The sequence below is a fragment of the Podarcis melisellensis genome, assembly GCF_964234715.1.
Source record: "Podarcis melisellensis genome assembly, chromosome: 13".
NCBI lineage: Eukaryota > Metazoa > Chordata > Lepidosauria > Squamata > Lacertidae > Podarcis > Podarcis melisellensis.
Window position 1 is genome coordinate 7,696,393 of NC_138545.1, and position 25,213 is coordinate 7,721,605.

The 25,213-nt window shown below is 48.7% G+C and overlaps 1 protein-coding gene and 1 long non-coding RNA gene across 2 annotated transcripts in view; both read left to right on the top strand.

Moving 5' to 3' along the window:
- Positions 1-4,629: 4,629 nt before the first annotated feature.
- Positions 4,630-25,213, top strand: part of LOC309355861 (uncharacterized protein) — a 75,663-nt gene continuing 55,079 nt past the window's right edge. Inside the window, exon 1 of the mRNA XM_081887074.1 lies at positions 4,630-4,818. Within this exon, the coding sequence (XP_081743200.1) occupies positions 4,713-4,818 (106 nt within the window). The 5' untranslated portion in view covers positions 4,630-4,712. The remainder of the gene's footprint in view (positions 4,819-25,213) is intronic.
- Positions 6,004-7,109, top strand: LOC309355913. The gene is made up of 2 exons (XR_014162616.1): positions 6,004-6,121; positions 6,707-7,109. It is a non-coding gene; the product is annotated as an uncharacterized lncRNA (long non-coding RNA).

Below are 25,213 nucleotides of genomic sequence, written 5' to 3' on the forward strand. Positions count from 1 at the left end.
TGACCTGTGCATCCTGAGCCCGCCCTCTCTCCTCCTGCGGCTCCGATGGCAGTTCCCTGACAATATCTATTAAAAAAAAAATCTTAAACAGTGCACTAAGCATCATAAAAACTGTAAAGCAATATAACCCCCCCATAAAAACAGTAATATAAAGTCATAAAAAACAGGAATTTCATCTGTCTGTCTCTCTGTCTATCTATTTTGTTCCCTTAGGTGCAATATTGGTGTGCACTGTCTCTGGCTCTGTCCCCGAAGGCATGATGATTATGTGGCTGGCAGGTGGCCAATCAGGAAACACCTCTAACATCATAAGTGAACGCACTGGTAGCACAGCATACCTCAGCCTTGCACTACTAGACGTTTTGCAGGTGGGAGGGGGCAAAGAGAGAGAGGACAAAGTTAAGCCACGCAGGAAAATCCTGAAGTTGGGTTAAAAAGGGTGGAGAGCTTCCTTGTTCTCTGGCTCTCGGCAAGCAACCTTGGGTCTCCCTAACTGGTGGCCTCCGCTTGCTCTACATGGGCAATTTAGTGGGTGGGGGAAGACGCACACACTTGCATGGTCTAAGGAGGGTGAGAGGCACCCATTGCTTAAGGCAGTGGTTCTCAACCAGTGTGCCCTGGCACCCTGAGGTGCCTTGAATTGTGGTCAGGGGTGCCGCGGGCAACACTGGCCTCTGTCCCTCTTTCCTTCCCTCCCCCCTATGATGTCCTCTCACATTTCTGACTCTCAAAGTCGGGCACAGCTGTTTGTTGCAAGTCTAATACAAGCGAAAGCTGCCCCTGGGGCTGGCCATTGGGTGCTGGTTGCCAGGAGGTGAGGCGGCCTTGAAGTAAGCAAGCAAGCGGGCGAGGAGCCAAGCCGGCCAGTCTGGCAGCCACTGCTGTTGGGAATGGACAGACAGGTGGGAAGGTGGGCAGCCAGGCACCATGCTGGCTTTGATTGTGCTTGCTGTATGCAATGCCTGCCTGGAAGATGAGTGCCCAGTGCTGAAGGGGAGCCTTTCTTCCATGCAGGCCCGGCAGGGCCCACTGCTGCCATTGCTGTCTCCTTGGGTAAGATGCTAGCCTCACTTTCACCCTTGGCCAGTCTCCGTTGGGCCTTCAAGTCTGGGGACATCTTCCCAGGTCCCCGTGGGGCTGTGTGAGGAGGTGCCTCTCTTTAGGGCAGGAAGGGGGCAGCTCTGAGGCCAGGAGCGGCAGGGGTGGCCTTTCAGGTCTTATTGAACTATATATTCCATTCTCATTGATGGGCCATTGGTTATGCTGGCTGGGCTACGTTTGAAATGAGTGTGCAACAAGGGTACTGGTGGTGAAATAAGGGTGATTGCTTTTTTTGTTGGGGAGGCTAACTTGATTAAATTTGAAAAACCCTTGCTGATGACTTAAAAAAAAATCCTGCCCCTGGGAAATTTAAGAAGTTTGTCGTTCCATCTCAAATTAGTGTTTGAGATCCAAGGTATGACTGCTAGGTGTTGGGAACGGCAGGTGTGGTGTTTGCAAGCTGCCACATAGGCACCTAATTAGCCACTGTAAGAAAAGCATGGAGGAACAGATGGGCTGATTCAAAAATTATTCTTATGTTCTTATCCTTTCTTGAAGGGTGTTCTGGGTCTGAGCCCAACCAATAATTTAATGACGTGATGTGGTCATAGTGCTCCAAACCTCTCTGGTATTAGCTAGTGATAGAGGAAGCATAATGTGACAGAGTTCAGTCACAATTTCCTCACTAGACCACCACTGGCAAACGGTAAATTGGAGGAGGAAATCACTGAAGCAAATAATGCCAGCAGAATTTATTGAGAAAAATTAGGAGGATAAGAATGTGTGGCAGCTCCGTATCAACACAGTACCCGGTTGGGTCATGACTACCATATTTGGGGATGAGACAGAAAGAGCAGGGGATAAAGTTTTGTTTCCTTGTTCCCCCCTCTAAAACAAGGTGCGTTCACTGCGTTCAGTTACATTCAGTGAAGGCAACCCGAAGCCTCCGGAGCGTGGCTGTTAAGTTGTGGGTGAACATATCTGATGACACAGCGATTCTTCAGACAGCTCTTGTTTTTTCACAGGCCAGAACAGAACTGAACTGAAGGGTCCAGTCAGCCTGCTTATATAGAGCTCCAGTACAACGTAACTGTAACTATTTTCTAAAACTATCCAATCACTGAACGTCACTTTCGATCCCGTATTTGCATAACTATCTACAGTATCTCCCTGCTGGCCTGGGTGAGAACTTCAGTACATAACAGCGGTGGGAGTTCCCGCTTCGCTCTGGAGGCTTCAGGCAGCTACCTTGGAAGCTTGGAGAGCGAGAGGGGTCGGTGTGCATAAAATGAATTTTCAAGTCAGACTTTTTATGCACTTTCCCCCCTTTTCTTTATGGAAGCAATTAACCCATAACAGATTCTTCCTTAAGCTGGTCTTAAAGAGGCAATGGGCTTGCAGCTACCTTTCACTTTGTAGCGTAGCTGCAATTTAGCCCACGTCCCTTTGAAGAGTCACTTGGCTCCCCATCTTCCCTGGGCGCTAACTCGACAACGTGTTATGGGAAGGGGGCTTGACATCATGAGGGTGTCACTGGCCATACACTGAGGGGATATGGAGTGGGCTGCCTGCGCACACATGTGTCTTGTGGGGCCCCCCATATCCCATTTACACCGAGGAGCCCTAGTTCCACCGGCTGGGGGTCTGGGAGGGATACACGCCCAATGCCTAAGCCAAGGTCTTCCTATATTTGAAAGGTTAATAAAGTTGTGGCCAAATTTCCATTCCATAACACGTTGTCATGAGTCATTATTCCTTTCTGGTTGTCCCTGGGGGCTGGGAAGGTCGCCACCTGGTCACGCAATGTTTACCCAGCCTAGGGTGACTTAGATGAACAGGTGGTGCACTTCTATTGGAGGCAGATTTTTATATCCTTGCCTTGGTGGTCCATTCCACACATTTAAGGAGCTACCTAGGTAACTGTGCAGAGGTTATGGGATATGGTGTGGGATGTAATACATCAGTACAGTCAATTACAACATGCTTTGCTTCCTAGAGTGGACACTGTCAGGTGGGTGTTTAACTTCCTGTTCCCCCTGTAAGTGACTCAGCAGATGGGCATGATTCTATAAAAGGGCAGGGCACACAGTCATCCTTTGTGAGGATGGGCCAAGTGCTGCTGGCTGAGAGCCAGCAGACAACAAAATGGTTGTGAGAATGAACTGAGAGTTAGCTGAGACAAGATGACTGCATGACTTGCCCTTTTATAGAACCATTCCCACCCGCCTGACAGTGTCCACAACTAGTACAGTCATACCTTGGATCTCAAACACTAATTTGAGATGGAATGACAAACTTCTTAAATTTCCCAGAGGCAGGATTTTTTTTTAAGTCATCAAAAAACCCCACCCTTATTTCACCACCAGTACCCTTGTTGCACACTCATTTCCAACGTAGCCCAGCCAGCATAACCAATGGCCCATCAATGAGAATGGAATATATAGTTCAATTGCACCTGAAAGGCCACTCCTGCCGCTCCTGGTCCCCAGGTGTCTTCCATATAATGTTGGGAAATGGACACTTGCCCTTTCCTCCAAGTGGGTGGCTGTTGCAGATCCTTGTGCTTGGTCGCCGTCCTCAAGCAGCCAGAATGCAGATGGTCAGTTAGCCATCTAAGAGTTCCCCTTGACACCTGAGGAGCTGGCAGGATAAGAGAGAGGCCTGCTTGGGTGAGAGGGGATGCTTTGCTGCTGAAAGGGCACTAGCAGCCCACCTGCCAGGGCAGCCACTGAGACATAAAAGCCCGCGACACCTTCTGCCCTCAAAAAATTTTTTTCTAGAACCTCCGCTATCTGACTGTGTCCTCATCCAGCTCAAGTAAGCCTAACGGGCCACAGATTTTCCTACTCGGGGCCACACGCACAATGACCCCCAGTCTTCTGTAGAGATTTGAAATGTCAGAGAATCTAACAGATAATAATCAGCACTCCTGCCAAACTGCAAGCCTCCATGATTCTCTGGGGAGAAACCATGACATTTAAACCTTTGCAGGGATTGTAACCTGGATATAAAAGAGAGAGGCGTTAGAGTTACTGAGGAGGCTTACAGATTCATTTTTAAAGCAGTTTTTCTACCACTACTGATGAATGTGAATGTTACAAGACAGGGGCTCCTCTACTCCTTGGGGAACATGTGTCATTGAGAGGAGCAATATTTCCTGACCAGAAAGCAGAATGCAGGTAGATTCTGGGAAAGCCTCATGTAGTTTCAGATAATATGATCAACGAGTTGGGATAAAGTTTGGGGACGTATTGCCGCTGTGAAGCTGGTGTGAAAAATAAAGAAAGGAGGCACATCCTTCGGAATAACCCTGCCATGCTGAAGACATCAGTTGCTTAAAGCATGGTGCTGATATGGCCCAGAACGTACCTTACGTAGCACTGGTAATAGTGCCAGTTCCACATATAGGGATGTTGTACATGAATAAAGGGCTTTTGTGATGTCATGTTGTACTTTAATGTTCAGAACTGCCTGTGATCCGCTAACGAAGGGTGGTATACAAATTTAATAATAACAATTAAATTATCTCAGTTACACTCAAGCTTCTCGAAGGACTTTCTGAGAACCTCACAGAATAGCCTCTTCTTGGATTTTCTGGGTGGAGCTACTGATGGAAAACATATCTCACCAAAGTCTCCCAGGATGTTATATAAGCAGGCCTGGTGGCCCACATGCCATTCACACTGAATCCTATAATGTGGGCCAAGATCTTCTTACCATTTGTGGGACTCCTTTGCGGGGCCAGCCTGCCACTGACTTCTTCTCAGGCTGATACAGGTGAGTTTGCTTCTCTTTCCTTCCTCTTTGCAGCCTTCTCATGCATGTACCTGAAATCTGGGCATCTGGAACCACCCTTGGAAACAGAGCAATAACAACCCTTGGATTCTCTTCCTCCAAATTCTCTGCTTATATGCCAGCAGTAAACGGTATAGTCATTTCAAAGTCTTTCCAAAAATACCCTTTTATTAACATTTGTAAGTGCCTGTTTCTTTGTGCTGAGACCTTTGTAGGTTTAGGGGACAGAAGAGACATTCCCTGGCGATCAATGAGGTGACAGATGTCTCAGTCGGATCACCCTCACATCCGTCTTGAGAAGTCTCCTGGGGCTCCCAAGTTCAATCATGTATGAGACAATGTGTGCAGAACTAGGTATACACATGATGGAATATTGGGTGTGGGCTAGCACTATAAAATATGGGTTGCGTTTCCATTTTGTTGCCAGCTTTTGAGTCTACTCTCTGACTTACTTACGGACTTAAGTTCCAACTCTTACTTAGGAAAATCAGATCTATTGGTATTCAAATCAGATCTTGAAACCCTTGTATAATCCGAGTGAGCAATATACATCAAGTCACGTGTAAATAAAATTTGCTCCCCCAAGATAACGGACACATATCTTTAAAATAATAATTTCTGTCCAACTCAGGACCTTTATCTAAGCCCATTTCTCTTCTTCTGCAGAAGGCAGTTTGGCTTGATTACTTGTGCCACGAGCTGTAAATGTCTCTTTGGCACAATGGCGTTGATAGTGATCCATTGGGGAATCTGGGGAATGGGCAAACACACTAGTTAAAGGGGTGCAAGTTCCAAAAACAACAGAGAGCTGGGATTATTCAGCAATGGTAGAAGGTGCTGGAGTTGTTCAAGGGAAGGAAAGGGACTGACAGGAACTCTCAGGTGAGCTAAATGAGGAGCCTGGACGCACTTAGCTGTAGAGCTACTCTGAAAGAGAAGTAAGCAGTGCAGGATATGATTCTGTGAGCAGGCTGGGAGGGAAATGGTGGGAGGAGACTTGGGACTTGACATGGGTTTTTGCATTCCCAGACTCCCTCATAGTTTTCATCCTACCCCCAAGCCCCAGTTCTCATCAGCTGCGTGGCAGTCAACTCAGAGAGCAAAGAGGAACAACTGGAAGTGACCTGGTCACGGCAGACAGCAGGAAATCTAAGCCCTGAGCCACTTGCATCCAGCTCTGTGATCGTTTCCGCAAGCGACTGGTTGACAGGGGAGAATGTTATCTGCACAGTGCAACTCCCGTCTCTGCCTCAAACGAAAACAAGAGAGACTAGCAAGAAGAAAGGTAAGCGGGAAGCAGGCCTGCTCTCCACCCTGCAACTGGTGTCCCTAATTTCCCTCCAACCTCCTGAGCAGGAAAGAGATTACTGAAAATACATATCAACATAGAACCACTTAGAATGAACACAATATACCAATGTGGGCAGTGAGTTTTTTAGCGTTAAAAAAACGCTATCCTTCTTTTCCAAACCCAGCCTATGCACCAATACCTTCTCTGGGAAGCCTGAGATGCTTTTTTTTGCTGGGCGCTTTCTTTATATATGTTGGGGGAAGGAGCTGTGTAAATATTCCTGGAATCTCCACTATCCCACCGTGTCCTCATGCAGCTCAAGGAAGCCCCATGTATGTGCCACAGATCTTCCTACTCAGGTCCACACACACAAGAACTTCAGTTAAATCCCCTTTGCTCCTTAAAGCTTTCATTAATGATTTACTCCCCTCTGTCTACAGATTAAAAATGTTTGTCAGAGAATCCAACAGAAAATAATCAGCACTAAATAGTGTCATAAATGTTGTCCATCAGTTATGTCTAAACTTAACAGCTGTTGCCTCTCCTTTTCTCTCATACTTTCCCCTGCCATCCATAAAGAAAGCAGCCTTCAGCGAGCACAGACAATCCTCACCGGCATGGTCATAGGGCTCAATGCAAGTGAAGTTTCTGTCCAGTGGGTGAAGAATGCCCTCCTTGAAGGTCACCATGTGAATCCCCAAGTCTTGAAGGGCAACATCAAGGATTCCCTCTTGGCCTTCAGCCAGGTGGTTGTCCCCTATTCTGACTGGAACAACGGCACTTCATACTCCTGTACGTTTACCCGCACAGCAGGCACCGTGGAGCCCACCCAGAGGGCAGAGGAGAAATCCCAGGGTTAAAAGTGATGCACACCCCTTTCTCAACCTATCCCAGTTTTCCCTCCTCAGCCTATCCCAGATTGAATAATATCCATGTAATTAGGTAGCCTAAGGCTGAATAAAAGTGAGCGAACTCATAGATATTTAATGATGTGATCACTTGATTGAGGTGGTGGGTGGGTTCTGGAAATTAGTGGGGAATGGATTAATCTCCCTGCAAAATCGTGTTGAAGTTTGATTTTTGTAGAAGCAAAGTGTGTTTAGCACATAACCATGAAGTTCACTGGGGGGGCTTTTGGCTAGTCACTGTCTCTTAGCCTATCCTTCCTCACCAGGGTTTAAACTCTAACCGAGCACAGATTTTTGTGTCTCCTCCCCCTCCCCAGCAGAGCATGTCCTATAAAAGGAAAGATGAGTGGAGTGACAACAATTCATTTTGCTGACCAGGGTCTTCTGCCTGTTCAACATGTTTACCCAGCATCAGTTGACCTAGATGAACAGGTGGTGCAGTTCTGTTGGAGGCAGATTTTCGTATCCTGACCCTGGTGGTCCAGTCCACACATTAATGTAGCTAGCTGAGATTCCTGCTTTGCAGGGGGTTGGACTAGATGACCCTTGGGACCCTTCCAACTCAATAATTCCACGATTCAAGGAAAAGAAAATATGCATGGGAAAGAGGGTCAGAGAGAAGGAAAACCACAGGGGTGTAGAGATGAACGGATGGCAGACAAAAGCAAGAAATGAAGGACTGAGATGGAAAGCAGAGGTTTTAATCCAAGGCATTTCTTCATTCAATGATTTTAAAATAATTTCTAAGCTGTTTTATATTTTAAAATAACTCACTTAAGGCGTGCAGAAAGACAATGTGCTGCTGCTGTGAAGCCTGTGTGAAAAATACAGAAGGTAGGCAAACCCTTCAGAATAACCCTGTCAAGAATTCCTGTGTTCATCAGAATGTCATCATAGCCCTTTCTAGATGCTCCTGCTTGTCCTTCTTTCAAGACCACCATTTCCTAAATGCTGCCTGTCCATCAGGTATGTCTAACTCTAATAACTGTTGCCTCTCCTTTTGTCTCATACTAACCCCCACTGGAAACTTTTTTAAAAAAAGATATTTATTGAAGTTTCAAAGGTTATACAAAAAACAAACAAACCAGTAATAAAAACAAAACACAAACACAAAAAATAACAAATATAAAATACAAAACTAAAAACTATTTAAAAACAAGTAAAATTTCATTCCCTTATTTTCTTATAACTTACTTCCCCGACCTCCTCATACCTCCCCTTTTTGTATTCCAATTTCTAATTATTAATTCAGCAAATCCTCTCCCTTAATTCTCATTTAATTTTCAACTTTTCTTTTCTTTTTACTTAATCATTACAGCTGAAAAACCACTTAATTTCTAAACCAACATCATTCTAACATTCATTAATTTTGCAATATTTCCCAAGATAGTCCTTAAATTTCTTCCAATCTTCTTCCACCGTCTCTCTTCCCTGGTCTCGGATTCTGCCAGTCATTTCTGCCAGTCCCATATAGTCTATCACCTTCATCTGCCATTCTTCCAAGGTGGGTAGACCTTGTGTCTTCCAATACTTTGCGATGAGTATTCTTGCTTCTGTTGTAGCATACATAAAGAATGTTCTATCCTTCTTTGGCACCAATTGGCCGACCATGCCCAGGAGAAAGGCCTCTGGTTTCTTCAGGAAGGTATATTTAAATACCTTTTTCATTTCATTATATATCATTTCCCAGAAAGCCTTAATCCTTGGGCACGTCCACCAAAGGTGAAAGAATGTACCTTCATTTTCTTTACATTTCCAACATTTATTATCAGGCAAGTGGTAAATTTTTGCGAGCTTGACTGGGGTCATGTACCACCTATAAATCATTTTCATAATATTCTCTCTTAGGGCATTACATGCCGTAAATTTCATACCGGTGGTCCACAACTGTTCCCAGTCAGCAAACATAATGTTATGACCAATATATTGTGCCCACTTAATCATAGCTGATTTAACCTTTTCATCCTGCGTGTTCCATTTCAACAGCAAGTTATACATCTTTGATAAATTCTTAATTTTGGGTTTCCAACAATTCTGTTTCCAATTTTGATTTTTCCACCTGGAAGCCAATTTTCCTGTCCAACTTGTAAGCCTCCATTATTTGGTAATAATGAAGCCAGTCTCGCACTTTATCTTTTAATTTCTCAAAACTCTGCAATTTCAGTTTGTCCCCTTCTTGTTCCAGAATTTCCCAATATTTCGGCCATTTGGACTCCATATTGAGTCTTTTCACAGCCTTTGCCTCTAAATCAAATAACTGTTGCCTCTCCTTTTGTCTCATACTAACTCCCACCGGAAACTTAAAAAGACAAGGTGAATAGTCCCCATGCCAATTTCTATTGCACTGCGAAGAAACCAGCCTTCAGCAAGCGCAGACTGTAGATTGATTTATTGCCCAGATAAGCCTGGCGTCCGGCCCACTTCTAAAGCTGCGCCAGGTCTCTGCATCACAGCCTGCATTCCGATGCTCTGAGGAAACAGCACAGTCCGGCAGCGTCCAAAGAAAGCAGCTGCTGTCTTCTGTGCTTCAGTGTGCACAAAACAGAGTCTCACACAGAGGTACTAATAACTAAAAGCAGCTTTACAGCTTACAGCAGAAGCTAGCTATTATCTATCACAGCACGGAGCATCGTGAGACACGTCTACTCCACATGAAAATGAAAGCAGAATAGAACAAAGGACTGAGACTCTCAGAAGTGACGCAGAGTCTCTCCCTGCCCCACAGTAGGCAGAACACACACTCTGAGCTGTTTAACCCTGTAAGCTCAGTTTCTCCTCACACAGACAATGCTCACCGGCTTGGTCACAGGGCTCAATACAAGCGAAGTTTCTGTTCAGAGGATTAATAATAATAATTTATACCCCACCCATCAGGCTGGGCTTCCCCAGTGCAAAATGAAATCTTGTGCTAAGTTTCTTTATTGCAGGGTGTGCAAACACGCAAAGGTGAAAACGTGCACATACCCAAGGTCTGAGAGGGTGACCACTAGGCTTTTTCAGCTAATACATGCAGATTTGTGTGGGCCGATGTCCGTGACCAGTATGGGCAGAGCCAAATTTGTGTTGGTGTTGATTGATGATTTTTTGCAGAACGGTTGGCTGTTCACGCTTAGAAACAAGAGTGAGGCAGCACCGCTAATCAAAGACTGGATTGCGGCAGTGGAACTGCAGTTTTCCACACGGGTGCGAAACTTTCAGAGCGATCGCGGTGACGAGTCCACCGGGTCTGCGCTGCAAAGTTTATTCCGCCAGAAGGGGATTCAACACAGGTTGACTGCTCCACAAAGTCCCCAGCAGAATGGTGTTGCAGAACACCAGAGTAGAACGCTGCAGGAGATGTCCGCTGTGTTGCTATTTGATGCCGTGCTCCCACAGTGCTTTTGGGGGGAGTCTTGGCAGACAGCCATTTTTACCTTGAACAGGTTGTTCACTTCAGTGGTAGGGGGCACACCCTATTTTCTGCTGCACGGCAAGAAGCCCAAGGTGCATTACTTCCGTGTTTTTGGCTGTGAGGCTCAGGTACTCATACCAAAGGCCAAGCGCAAAAAGGGTGGCCCTAGGTCCCAAAAGATGATTTTCTGTGGGTACGAGCCAGGAACCAAGCGGTGGAGGTTTGCTTATCCGTCAGGGAATCAGTCCAGGATTCTGCTCAGCAACAGTGCTGAATTCTGTGAGCAGAATGGCTGGACACGGATACAGTGGTGCCCCGCAAGTCGAACGCCTCGCAAGACGAAAAACCCGCTAGACGAAAGGGTTTTCCGTTTTGGAGGCGCTTCACAAAACGAATTTCCCTATGGGGTTGCTTCACAAGACGTAAAAATCTTGCGTCCCCCGGTGGTTTTTTTTTTTTGGTTTTTTTGCCCTTTTCCTAAGCCGCTAAGCCGCTTATCAGCTGTTCCACTGATAAGCCGCTTAACAGCTGATCGCTGGAAGCCGCTTGGCAGCTCTAGCACTAATCCGCTAAGCTGTCAATGGGCTTGCTTCGCAAGACGAAAAAACCGCTAGACGAAGAGAATTGCGGAACGAATTATTTTCGTCTAGCGAGGCACCACTGTACATGGGAACCCTGATAGTCTGTCAGAGAGTCTGCTTGACTCTGCTGATGAAGAAGAGGAAGAGGTTGAACCTGCTACTTAGGCACAGAGTCCAGACCTAGAGCAGGCAGACGGGAGAACTTCTCCTAAAGCTGTGAAGCAGTGCTCCATCTTCTCCCACAGGCTCGGCAGAGAAGTCCAGAAGGCGTAGTAAGTCAGAGGGGGAGCTCTCTGATGCCAAGGACGTTCTGGCTGGCCCTAGTGGGTCAGAGGGGCCCTGAGGTTGTGTTGCACCGATCAGCTCGGACAACGAAAGGGAAGCCTCCTGACAGGTTTGCAGTCACTAGTGTGTGGGTTGGTATGGCACAGTGTGAACCCGAGAGTTTTGAGGATGTTCAGAAACTGCCTCAGGAAGAAGCCAGGAAATGGCATGAGGCGATGCAGAAGGAGATGAGCTCAATGGAGTCTCTAGGTGTGTTCACCCTCACGAAGTTGGAGCCCACCCAGAGGCCTGAGGAGAAATCCCAGGGTGAAAAGTGATGCACACCCCTTTCTCAGCCTGTCTCAGTTTTCCCTCCTCAGCCTATCCCAGATTCAATAATATCCATGTAATTAGGTAGCCTAAGGCTGAATAAAAGTGAGCAAACTCGCAGATATTTCTTGATGTGATCACTTGATTGAGGTGGTGGGCGGGTTCTGGAAAGAAGTGGGGAACGGATTAATCTCCCTGCAAAATCGTGTTGAAGTTTGATTACTGTAGAAGCAAAGTGTGTTTAGCACATAACCATGAAGTTCACTAGAATGCTTTTGGCTAGTCACTGTCTGTCCACATAACCCACCTCACCAGGGTTATTTGAGGTTAAATGGGGAGGCAGAGTACACTGTATGCATACTCTCCAACATTCCTCATTTGAAAATAAGGACATTTCTCACTCTCACTCCCTCCACCATATGACCCTCCTCAATGTCACATTTTTTATCTGTTGTCCGCTGCTGCAAAACATTTCCTGTCAGATGGAGGTTCAGACGCTTGCCCTGGTGGCCCAGTCCACACATTTCAAGACCTCCCTAAATAGCTAATTTAGGGTGTTCTCGAAGCTACCAACATGAGTTTGACCAAACCGTGGGAGGCAGTGGAAGACAGGAGTGCCTGGAGTGCTCTGGTCCATGGGGTCACAAAGAGTTGGACATGACTAAACAACAAATAGCTAATTCAGGGGCAACTCTGCAGAGGTTACACTATAAGATACGGGAGGTTTTAAGCCAATATTGTTTTTCAAACCCAACCTTTGCAACAACTTGAACACACCAATACCAATTGTTGTCCATCAGTTATGTCTAAACTTAATAGCTGTTTCCTCTCCTTTTATCTCATACTCCCCCCACCCCAAAACATAAAGAGAGAAGGGAAATGGTCCCAGGATCCTAACATTTCTTCATTTCTTGGGTTTAGGGGGATCCCCACCACTCATAGCTGTAAACGTTTCCATTTTTTTAAGGGAAATTCCCTTATTCCTAATAGGATTCCTGGCAAGAAAAGGGAAATGTTGACAGCTATGCCACCACTAAATTTATAATAATACATTCAAAGTTGGATCATGTGATTTTAAGCAGTCCCTGGACATAGCACACACAGTTCCTCCACTGCCCTGACCAAAAACCTTAGTCCCGATTTTATTCTATTTTATTCTTTGGTAAATTTATAAATAGGTTTTTAAGAAAGGGGCAATATTAAACATGTTCCAGTCCCCCTTTCGTCCAACCCAGGCCGGCCCTACCCTCCGCCTGCCCCTCAGAGCTGGCGCATCACACACAGGGCTGGGCCTTGCTGGTGGCAGTCTCTCCTCCTCTTCGCCTGCCCTCTGGCAGCTGCTACAATCAGCAGCATGTGATATTGTAATGTTCCCTGCCCTGCTTTCCATGACCCCCAGAGCGTCACTTCAATCCTGTTTGTCTTCACGTGGCTGCTGTCCTTTGAACCAAGTTCTACTCTAGAGCCATGTTCACAGGCCGCGGCCATCCACCAGGGTAGCACAAAAGCCCACTTCTGTGTAGATTCTGCAGCCAGCTGGTAACTCCTCCCTCTGTCTGCTTCCAGTACAGCCAGCAAGATCCTCCATTTCACTGGCATTTCCCTCCTGCTGAAAAATTGCAGAAATCTCCTCCTTCCCATCTTCTCACATACAAATACGGCAGAATTGTGTACTGGCTCAAATCCAAAAAAAGACGCTAATTGGAAACCTGTAAAATACATGAGTATGGCCCTGTGTGGTGTATCACAATAGCACCAGCAAGAATGAGAAGGAAATATACAAGGATAGGAGTCAACTCCACTGGGGCGTGGGTGCTTGGGCACCCACAATAATGTAATTTGCAGGGACTGGGCACCCACATAGACAATGAGCACTATGTGCAGGCATGTGCGTGTGATGTTGCACCTCCATGGGCTGTGGGCACCCACAATCCTGAGGACAAGATGGCACCCCGGTATACAAGCCCACATCCTGTGTCCTGACTCCATGCATTGCAGCTTGAAGAACCGGACTGGGGTTGAGAAGACTGGTTGCTGGGAACCCCTTCATTTAAAACAGATCCCTGCAGCCACATTAGGAAAAGAACTGAAAATAAAACAGCCAGTATTGTAATGCTGTTATACAAATCTATGGTGTGACCTACAATATTGTTACAAATGTTGAATGCCTGCCCTTCTCTTTGCCGAGTGGGGGCAAGAACCCATTGGGTCCCTGGCACTGACACAGGGTCTGTGTCCCTTTGGAGGAATAGAAAATGCAGCAGAGACTATTGTAGGTTTAAGAAATATGGTATATTCACCTATTTACACCTCCTGTCTGCATAGTGGGAGTACAAATCTTACAGCATGGACATTTCATGGGGCAGCAGTGCAGGCATCCTTCAGCCTGCCTGCCCAAGATGGAGCTCAGCTCCTCTCCTGCCGCTTCTTCCCAGCAAACCTTGCTCCAAAACTGCCTTTTCCTGTCCCCTCAAACACCCCACCCCATCACCTGAAATCCCTGCCTCTGTTCACACCTCAGGGCAGGGGGGAAAGGAGTTTTCTTGTGTTGTTAATGTCCCTCCATTGTACACATTGAGGCACCAGGCAAAAATGTTCCTCTTTAACCAGATCTTTGGTTGGTTGCTATCCAATGCCCTTTTAAAATGTGTTCTGGCGGGATTATAAGGTTATTTTCATTTTCATTTTGCTTATGTATTTGGTGTTTTTCTACTGTGATTTTATCAAATAAACCGCCAAGACCTGCGAGTATAGGGTGATATAGAAATCTTAACAACAACAACAACCATCACAAAACTAACCACAGACCACGCAAAAGGATAAAATATTCCTCAAAGGACATGCAACTTACAAAAGCCTTTTTAAAAAAATAATATCTCTGAATTCCTCTTTTCTCTTCCCAGATGCTTCTGCTATTCTCAAATTCAGGGTCTGGGAAAGGCTTCTAGGGTTGGAGGGTGGGGCAAGGCAGGGGAAAAAAGCCGTTGCCCGGTTAAATTTTTTACTGATGATGGTGCTGGCAGACCAAGAGATGGAGAGAAGCAGAGCCAGCCGCTCCCAAGGTCTGAGACTTTCCCTTTGGCCTCTGGGTCCTCCATGCAGTTGGTGCACCCAGCTCTGGAGATGGCAACAAGGAGGTCCAGGGTGGAATGACCACAGAAACCACCAGAAGGCTGTGGGCCTCCTGCAGGTTCACAGGAAGGTCCAGCAGGGAGTTGTAGACCTTGCACTGCATCTGGCTGGTGCTCTTGTAGACGCAGTTTATTCACATCCCCTAGCTCCTACCAGTGCGTTGTGACATCAACCCCCCCTCCCAAACTCAATGACTGGTTAGCGCCTGTGGAAGATGGGGAGCCAAGTGACTCTTAAAAGGGACATGGGCAAAATTTCAGCTACACAAAAAGTGCAAGGTAGCTGCAAGCCCATTACCCCTTTAAGAGCAGCTTAAATCGGGACATTTCAGGGCAAAGGAAGAATCCATGGTGGGTTAATTGTTTCTATGGCAGTCTCAGAACATTTGGGGCAGATGAGGTGTATGTTATTCCTTGGGGTTTACTGCCCAAACCTTTCACTATTCAGTATAGCCACAAGCAGTGCTTTTTTCTGGGGGGACACAGGGGTACACATACCCCTAAACATTTTGTGAATCTTTGTACTTTTGTCCATTTACTATATTTATTTTTCCTGATGTGAACTATAAAATCGTGATTTTCTTGAGTCAAACTGAGAGAACCCCTAAACATTTTTTAAGGGAGGGAAATCACTGGCCACAAGGCAGCAGAGGTTTCAGGTCAGAGTGTTCCTTCTCCATTTTGCTAATTCTGCATCTTGTCCTCTAACGAAGGTCAGGGAAGAGGATTATGTATTTTGTGTTCTCATGTTGCACCTTTATGTTCTGAACTGCCTATGATCTCCAGATGAAGGGAGGTGTACAAATTGAAATAATAACAATAGAACTTCCCAATAGCTATTGGGATTTCCCACAAATCCCAATTACACTCAAGTTTCTAGAAAGACTTTCTGAGAACCTCACAGAATAGCCTCTTCTTGGATTGTCTGGGTGGAGTTACAGGGATTGAGTGAGATATTATCTCCCCAAAGTCTTCTGGGGTGCTATATACAGTACGCAGGCCTGCTAGCCTACATGCCATTCACACTGTATCCTATAATGTGGGACCAGATCTTCTTACTACAGCTGTGAAAGCCTTTGAGAATCAGAGATGTGAGAGGACATCATAGGGTGGAGGGAGGGAAAGAGGGACAGAGGCCAGTGTTGCCCGCGGCACCCCTGACCACAATTCCAGGCACCTCAGGGTGCCAGAGCACACTGGTTGAGAACCAATGCCTTAAGCAATGGGTGCCTCTCACCGTCCTTAGACCATGCAGACGTGTGTGTCCTCCCCCGCCCACCAAATTGCCCATGTAGAGCAAGCGGAGGCCACCGGTTAGGGAGACCCACCCAAGGTTGCTTGCCGAGAGACAGAGAACAAGGAAACTCTTTTCCAACCAAATGTCTGGTTAAAGAGGGACATTTTTTTCCAGGTGCCTAAATGTGTATTATGATGGCGCCAGGTGAACAGGAAGCTGAGTGCTCAGTGCTGAAGGGGAGCCTTTCTTCCATGCAGGCCCGGCAGGGCCTACTGCTGCCATTGCTGCTCCCTGGGTAAGATGCTTTGCCAGTCTCCGTTGGGCCAACAAGTCTGGGGACATCTTCTTCCCAGGCCCCCGTTGGGCTGTGTGAGGAGACACCTCTCTTTAGGGCAGGAAGGGGGCAGCTCTGAGACCAGGAGCGGCAGCAGCGGCTACCCGGAGTTCTCCCAAGGAGAGGAGATAGGAGAGGAGGCTGAGGGAACCCTCCACCAAGGAGGGTGTGTGGAAAAGAGTGAAAAGCTGCCAGCTCTGCAGGCAAGGGTGACATAAATGGGCTTCTGTGTCCGGAAGGGCAGAAAGAATGTATTTGGTCAAGGGAGCCATGGACTCAGAAAAGTTGAAAACCTCTGGCTTAAAGAGAAGGCTCAAACAAAGAGAGGGTGGATGTGTAGGGAAAGGGCGTGAGACACAGTGTCTCTTCATCAGTGGGGAGCAAACAGTTCGTTTTCTCTTTCTCTCTCCTCTTCTGCTTCCTTTAGCCAGTGATGGTGTGTAAAAAGTAAGCAAATGCTCATGTATTAATGCATTACAGTGGCACCTCGTGTTACATATGCTTCAGGTTACATACGCTTCAGGTTACAGAATCTGCTAACCCAGAAATAGTACCTCGGGTTAAGAACGGACATCCGGAACCAATTAAGTACTTAACCCAAGGTACCACTGTAATGAGATTTTTTTCTGGGTAAATGTAGGAATGTGTTGCGTTTTTAAAGCATCCCAAGGCTCTTTGTTGATGCTGCAAACAGGGCGACTTCTCTGGAAATAAACGGCGTAGTACATTATTACTGACTTAACTGCAAATTTCAGATACCAGAAAATGCAAAGGAAGACAATGTGCCTTGATTTTTATTAGTCCCCTCATTGCTTTCCTTTTTGTGAAGGGCTTGGAGAACAGGTTGAGGTTTTTAATTGCCGGTGAACCCGGTGTACGTGGGAGATGTGTACCCTTTTCTTGCACATGCTAGTCTTGTGACCAGTGTCTGAAGATCCTTGTGACTTGGCATCTGGCAAAGAATGAGATGGTCCTTGCAGAAAGCGTGTTCACATAAAAGAGAGCACGTGTTGCGGTTGGGGCCGAACAAAACCCCATTTTAGTGGCCAGGCCATAGATGGCATATAGGCCTGGCAGTAGATTGGTGGATGTTGTTACTGGGGCAAATTTGATGTTGCCAATTTAGGGGTGGGGCCAAGGGCTTTATAAGCAGGGTCCACAGCTTTCTCTTTCTCTTTTGCTGTGGACACCGGATCTGTACCGGAGCGAATCCAGCGAGAGTGTGGTTGTATATTTTCTTCTCGGGTTTTGCTCTCTCATCCCCCCCTTTCCCCCCCGTAATTTAGGATATTTCCTAGTTAATGTTCTTTTTTTTTTGAATTAGCTTTCTTTAATCTCCAATTAAGTTACCTTTGGCGGGGGCGGGGAGGAGACCCTTGGCCCCGGGTGGCTAACGGTCCGGTTCTCGGCCGAGCCGCAGGTCCCGGGCCAGGGGAACAACCCAGCCCTCCCTGGCCACACGTCCTGGCCGACTCGGAGGCGGCATCTTTGCCTGGGCCTCGTGAGCTGTAGCGGGGCCGCGGTCCTCCAGGTGCGGCGTGCGCGCCGGCCCGGGTGCGACCTGAGGCCTGCGTCGCGCGGCGCTTGCCTTCCAGGGTGGCCGCGCGCGCCGGAATTGACCGCGGCCTATTTAGGCCGGTCGGTACCTGGTCGTCCTTCCGGCTCCGGTGGGCAAGGCGGGCGCGGTGTGGGTGTCGGGCCTGCGGGGCTTTGCGGGCCGCGCCGCGCCTAGGAGTCGCCTCCCTCTTGCGGGTGGGCCCGGGAGTGCCGGAGTTTGGCCAGCGGCCGGCTGGGGCCTGTCCGTTCCCCCCACACCGTCCCCTGTTCAGCCGGCGGGGCTGGGGAGGCCCCGATCCCAGGGCGCAGCGCAGGTGGGCGCCGGAATTGCGCCGCGGCCTGGTTAGGCCGGGTGGAGCCTGGTGGTCCCTTTGGGACCGAAGGACAAGGCCCGATTCCGCGGGCGCGGTGCCCGTGCGGGCCGCGCCGCGCCTGGAGTCGCCCCCCACCCCACCCCCTTACACGGGTGGGCCAGGAGCGCCGGAGTTCGGCCGGCGGCCGGCTGGGGCCTGTTTCCGCCCCCCCACGCCTCCCTTGCGGCCGTGGGAGCCAGGGAGGCCCCAATCCTCGGGCGCAGCGCACGTGGGTGCCGGGATCGCGCCGCGGCCTGGTGCGGCCTGGCGGGGGGGGTTTCTCATTCCCGTCCCGCTATTCCCGGGCCTACAGGGGCGCCTTGGGAGGGCGCCTGGGCGTTAAGGGAACTTGCCTTTCAGTGGTGCTCCTCTGGCTGCTGCCTCATCGTTGTACAGGCAGTTTGGCGGGAGCGCCATTTTCCCTTCTCTCCTGACCTAAGGGCGCCATCTAGCGGCCAGGCCCTGTAATTACAGGGCCTCTCTTTTATTTTATTTTATTTGGTAAATTGAGTGGTGGCCCTCTGGTGGTCGTATAGTTAAGAGCAGGGTATATTTCACCTCAGGTGGTAGCCTCTAGTGGCAGTTGCTATATTGCAAGGTCCAGCATTGGTTATTGTCACTTGGCAGTGGTGTTTCAGTCCTGCTGTTTTAGTACTTCCAAGCACTTGAATAGGTGGTGGCGGATTGCCACTTCCTGCAGAGGATTTACCTTGAGTGGGTCCTTGTGGCCTTCACCGGCATCATACCTTGCCCCCTTTTATTGTTTTACTTAATTTTATTGATTCAGTAATTTAATTTTATTTCAGTTCTAACCTTTTCTTTTATTTTATTTTTTGATTTCTTTACACCAGTAGTAGGAATGGCGCCTAAGAAGGCCGCAAGCAGGACGCCTCCTGCCCGCTCTTCTAAACGGCCTATAAAAGGCCCTTCTCAGGCTCTACGTTCCCCTGAGCCGGGTCGGTCCCTTCAACGCATCCAATCCATGGTTTCCAATTTGGCTGGCGACCCGGCGGCCCTGGCAAGGGTGGAAGCGGAGATGGATGGCCTAATACACCGCTGCTCAACCCCGTCGACATCTTCCACAATGCCGGTTCCCCCTGTGGGTGCTTCTTCGCCAGCGACATCATCTAGTGAAGAAGAGGGAGATCCATTGGCATCTGGTGGTTTCTTACCTGATGCGCATGTGACCCGGTCCCCAGTCTTACCTGTATCGCAGGTCGCCGTCCCAAGGGGTCGGGGTGGTACTAGAGTCGGGGCCAGGAGGAGGGCGTCAACTCGGGGCCGCACGGTGCGAGATTCGCCCGTGCTGTCTTCAATCGCAGAGGGCCCAATTCCAGGTCGTTCACAGGTTGTCTCATTTCAGCCTGTTCCAGGCGCTGTGCAGCAAGGCGAGGTTTCCGAATCTTCAGTTGAGGACAGCCTCCCTCTTCCTCCGAAGACTTCTTCTGGTGGACACTGCCGCCGCAGAAGGAGTTCCAGGAGGCGCCATAAGAGGAGAAGGAGAGATTCCTCGTCTTCTGCTACAGGTACGTCGTCTCAAAGCTCCAGTAGTGATGAGGAAGCCCCCCTTAAACTGTATTGGGGCTTTGGGGAGGTTTCGGGGCTCCCAAAGTGGGTTTGGGAGCGGAGGGCCAATTCCCATAGGGCCAAGTATGGGGCGGTGCAGGAGTGCCAGGATGGGGTATTGGTGCCTGACGTAAGGGTCTCCACCAATTCGGCCAGGGATATTATTCCTGGGGCCCACCTGTCTGCCAAATTGCGGTCCAGGATCCTGGACGGCCGCTATGTTGATATTTTCTGCCTTGCCCCTCCGCTCGAAGGTCAGGAGCCCTTATATAAGGGTCTGCCGGTATCTAAGAAGCGGTCGGCCTTATCAAAAGCAGACAGGACCTTTGAAAGGTGGTTAGACAGCTTCCAGGTCTTTGCTGGAGTCGTGTCCGCAGCTTATCCCAGGAGATCTCTGCATCTGTGGGTTTATCTGTCCATCGTCCGTTCGGCCTTTACGATGGCCGGGGAGACTGCTGCGCTGGCCTACGATCAGAATTTCAGACGTAGGGCAGCCAAGATCCCCACAGCCCGCTGGGATCGGAAAGATTTGGATGTCTGGACCACTTATGTGGCCCCCCGTATTGATAAGAAGCTTCCCGACTTGCAAAAAGTCAGGGCCGCCCCGGCTAAGGCGGGCCGCAAGCAGTTTTGCTGGGATTTTAATAAGGGTGCCTGTTCACGGCAGCCTTGTAAATACGCGCACGCGTGCGACAAATGCTCTGGGAACCATCCGGCATCCACATGTGCAGGGGGTCGCCGGCCCTTTCGAAGAGGGGGGGCTCTCAGCAGCCCCCGAAAGCCGCCGCCCAGGCCCCTGCCGTTGGAGCGGGAAAGTAGAGTCTTATCCTCTTTAGCTTACACTCCGGTACGGTTACAACCGTTACTTTCGTTGCTAGAATCTTACCCCGATACCAAATCAGCGTCCTATTTGCGTGAAGGTTTTTCCGTAGGTTTTAGAATTCCAGTAGTTTCTACCCCAGTGGCCAGGAACCCAGCAAACCAGAAATCGATCAAGGATATGCCAGATGTGGCACGTAAGAAGATTGAGAAAGAATTGGCTTTGCGTCGCATGGCTGGTCCGTTTGCCGCCCCTCCTTTTCCCAATTTCCACATTTCACCTTTGGGTATAGTTCCCAAGAAAGCTCCGGGGGAATTTCGCCTAATCCATAACCTCTCTCATCCTACAGGCACGTCAGTAAATGACGTGATTCCCCCGGAGCTTTGTTCAGTGAAATATGCTTCTCTTGATCACGCGATCAAGATGATTCGGAAGTTTGGGCCGGGCGCCTTACTGGCAAAATGCGACATCGAATCGGCTTTTCGGCTGCTTCCAATTCATCCTGATGATTTTTGGTTGCTGGGATTTCAGTTTGAAGGTGGTTTTTATTTTGATAAGGCCATGCCCATGGGCTGCTCAGTTGCCTGCGCGGCTTTTGAGTGTTTCAGTTCATTTCTGGAATGGGCATTGCGCGAAAAGACTGGATTGGGCGGAGTCACGCATTATCTCGATGATTTTTTGGTCGCCTCGGCAGGCAATACAGGCGACTGCGTGGCATTATTGCAGGCCTTTGCTTCCTTAACGGAAGATTTGGGCGTCCCTTTAGCGGCTGGAAAGACCGAGGGTCCTTCTACGCAGCTGACTTATTTGGGTATCTTGTTGGATACTGTGGCCCAAACTTCCAGCTTACCGCCTGAGAAGATAAGCAATCTGAAAAAGGTCATTGAGGATCTTCTGCCCTTAAAAAAGGTTACCTTACGGCAGCTTCAGTCGTTGCTGGGCCATCTGAATTTTGCGTGCAGGGTGGTCTCCCCTGGGCGACCATTTTGCTCCCGCTTGGCCAAACTTACCTCGGGCTTACGAGCCCCCCATCATAGGGTACGCCTACCTGGTCAGGTGCAGGCTGAACTTGGTATCTGGTTGGAATTTCTGGAGGACTTCAATGGGGTGTCCTTGTGGCAGGACACATTGAACCTGCACAACGATTTTCAGGTACATTCTGACGCTGCTGGGTCTTTGGGGTTTGGTTTGTATTGGGACGGCAGGTGGTGTGCCGAGCGTTGGCCGCCCGCTTGGCAGGGGCAGGCTATTACTCGGGACCTAACTTTTCTCGAGTTTTTTCTTATTGTAGTGGCGGTGCACTTGTGGGTCGAGCATTTCAGGGACCATCGCGTTTGTTTTTGGACCGATAACCAGGCGGTGGTGAAGGTACTGGCCAAGCAGTCCTCACGGTCCCCTAGGGTATCTGCCCTCCTGAGGGCATTCGTGCTGCATTGCTTGCGTTTTAATATTGTATTTTCTGCCCGTTTTGTTCCGGGAATTTCTAACGAGATTGCCGACGCTCTGTCCCGTTTTCAGATGCAGCGATTCAGGTCCCTGGTGCCAGTGGCTCGAGACCGTCCGGATCATCTCTGGAACCTTGGCAGAACTTAGTTTTACAGGGAGTAGCTGCATCTGTTGCACCCTCTACCTTGAGGTCCTATGAGAAGGCCTGGGCTGATTTTTTATTATTTAACGGGCAGCGTATTGGGGAAATTACTGCCTCCCATTCTACTTCTCAGGTGCTCCGGTATCTGGCGCATTTATTCCAGAGGCGTTGGGCGGTTAGGACCCTTCGACTGCACTCAGCAGCAATCTCCTTTTTCAACAGGGCATTTTTTAACAAGGACCCATGTCAGAAGTTTGTGGTCCGTAGGGCCTTGGAGGAGTGGGGGCGACTCACTCCTTCCAGGCCCATTCCCAGACGCCCCATTACATTTGAATTGTTGGCGCAAATGCGGTCTAAACTGCGGAGCGTCTGTTGGTCCACATTCGAGGCTCGGCTATTTTCAGCAGCCTTTTCTTTAGCTTTCTTTGGGGCCCTGAGAGTCGGTGAGGTGGTTCTTGAGCCTAAGCAGGGCGGAGGCTCAAGGGGTTTGCTGTTACAGGACGTCAGTGTGTCCGCACGTGACCTGCAGGTTAATGTTAGGAATTCGAAGACGGACCAATTGGGCAGGGGCGCCTTTATTACGCTCCCTGCAACTGGTGAAAGTGGCCCTTGCCCGGTGAAAGACCTTACCAAATATCTGGCCCTGCGTCCAGGCGGTGAAGGCCCCCTTTTAGTTCACGAAAATGGCCGCCCGCTGACGAGGCACCAGTTTTCTGGTGTGTTGCGCAAAGCTGTCGCAGCTTGCAGCCTTCCGGCTCCGGAGTTCGCCCCTCACTCCTTTAGGATCGGAGCTGCTACAACCGCTGCCCACTGGGGTTTATTGGTAAAAAGGATAAAGGACCTGGGTCGATGGAGATCGGACGCATTCAAGGTCTATGTGCGGAAATAATTTGTTATTATACTTACATGTGTGTGTTTTGACCCTAGGTCGGGCTGCTATCCGTATCTGGATAGTAGGGCACAGTATTGTGCACTGGGCTGCGGACAGAGCTCGCCAGTCCGGACGGGGTGAAGGCCTGGGATTCCTGCAGCATGTACATGTGTCCTGGATCTCCAGAAGGGGGATGCTGTGGAGAGAATTTTTACCTCTCATACGAAGGCATGTCCTCCAGTCCGGCCCCCCCTCGGCGATCGTGGTGCAGCTCGGGGAGAATGATATGGTTTCCTCTTCCTGCTACGGGTTGCGTGTTGCCATTTTACAGGACCTAGGGGAGCTGGCGGCACTGGTGCCATCAACTAAGCTAATTTGGTCACACCTACTTCAACGCCGCATTTGGCGAGGTAGTCCTTGCCCCGCTGCCACCGAACGTGCCAGGAAGCGGATTAATTCCGCGGCATGCAAGCTGGTGGGGAATCTGGGCGGGTTTGCTATACCTCACCCTCTGATTTCATTCAAGGCTATGGAATTTTATAGGGATGACGGGGTTCATCTCTCGCCAGTTGGGAATGATGTGTGGTTGGATGCGATGGTGTCCAGGCTGAGGGTGTGGCTTAAGTTGTGAGTGGTTGGCGGCGAGCGTAAGGGCTCGAATGGCGGTTAGGCATTGGTTAAATTGGTTGGTGGAGGGGTATGGATTGGCTGTGCCTGCCCCTCCAATGCTGCTGCTGACGGGTATTCCGTTAAAGGAATTCTGAAGCTTACCATCCCCTTTGTCCAAACCCTGACGGCAGGGTGCGGGCCGCGTAAGCTTCAAGGAGCATGCGCGGAGTAGCTGAGGGTCTGTGTCGCAGCTCCAGCTGACTCTGTCCCGTGTTCCTCCGAGACTGACTAGGGAGTCAGTGCTGTCCCCCATGGCGGGGGGTGACAGATAGTCATAACCAATGCCTAAGCAACCACTCTCAATTTGTATGCAAATAAAGTTGTGGCCAAAAATTATGCCAAAAACCTTAAACAAAAATTACGTGTGATGTGTGAGTTATTGGGGAAGGGGTTTTGGGGGACCTCAACACGCAATTAGCAAAACAGAGAAGGAACACTCTGACCCTTCACCTCCGCTGCCTTGTGACTAGACTTATTAGTGAGAAAGGAATAACACACGTCAACTGTCCTGAATTTTCTGAGGCTGCCTTGAAAGCAATTAAATACAAAAAACATGGCGTGTATGTATAAGCTAAAGCAAAATAACAAAATGTACATGGAAAGGCTGATTTGAAAATTTAATTTATGGGAATGGCAATGTAATCAGCCTCAAATGTTATTGAGTAAAAGATAGATGGAATAGCTAGCCTATAGCACGTCTTTCCAACATAAGATGTATCAAAAATACTCCAAAAAATACTATTGCCATAATTACCGTATTTTTTGCACCATAGGGCGCACCTAGTTTTTAGATAGGGAAATCAATAAAAAAAAAAATCTCCCCCCCCCAGCCCCAAAGAGCAGCGTACAGGCTGCGCACAACCTCTCCCTGCCGGAGAGGCACAAGCCAAGGCAGCGAGCGGGATGGATCCCGCTGGCTGCTTTGGCTTCCTCTTTAGCCCCACGCAATCCCTCCTTGCCGGGAGAGGCTGCGTGGAGCTAAAGAAGCCATAGCCCCGTGCAGCCTCTCCCTGCCGGAGGGGTTGCGCGCGGCTATAGCACAAGCCTGCATTCGCTCCATAGGACGCACACACATTTCCCCTCAATATTTGGAGGGGAAAAACTGCGTCTAATGGAGCGAAAAATACGGTAGGTCACCTGAAATGATGAATAATTGTTGCTCACCAATATTATTATCAAAGGAGCCTCACTGAAAAAATATTTTCTGGTGCCCTGATCTTAATATGAAATTCTCTTGTATCAGAGTTATACCAGAACACAAAGTCTGTTGGTTACTCCTGAAACACACCTTAAAGGTATGCAGTTACCATTCAGACTGGAAATGTTGCCAAATACTGCTTAGCTAAATGTTATTATACAAATGCCCATAAAAGGGATTAAGCTGATTAAACAACCTTTAAATATAAGAATTCAGGTCAAGATGTGAACTTAGACCTGAAGGAATCATTGTCTTTGAACGGTACCTTTATATATAAGGTTCCCTTGG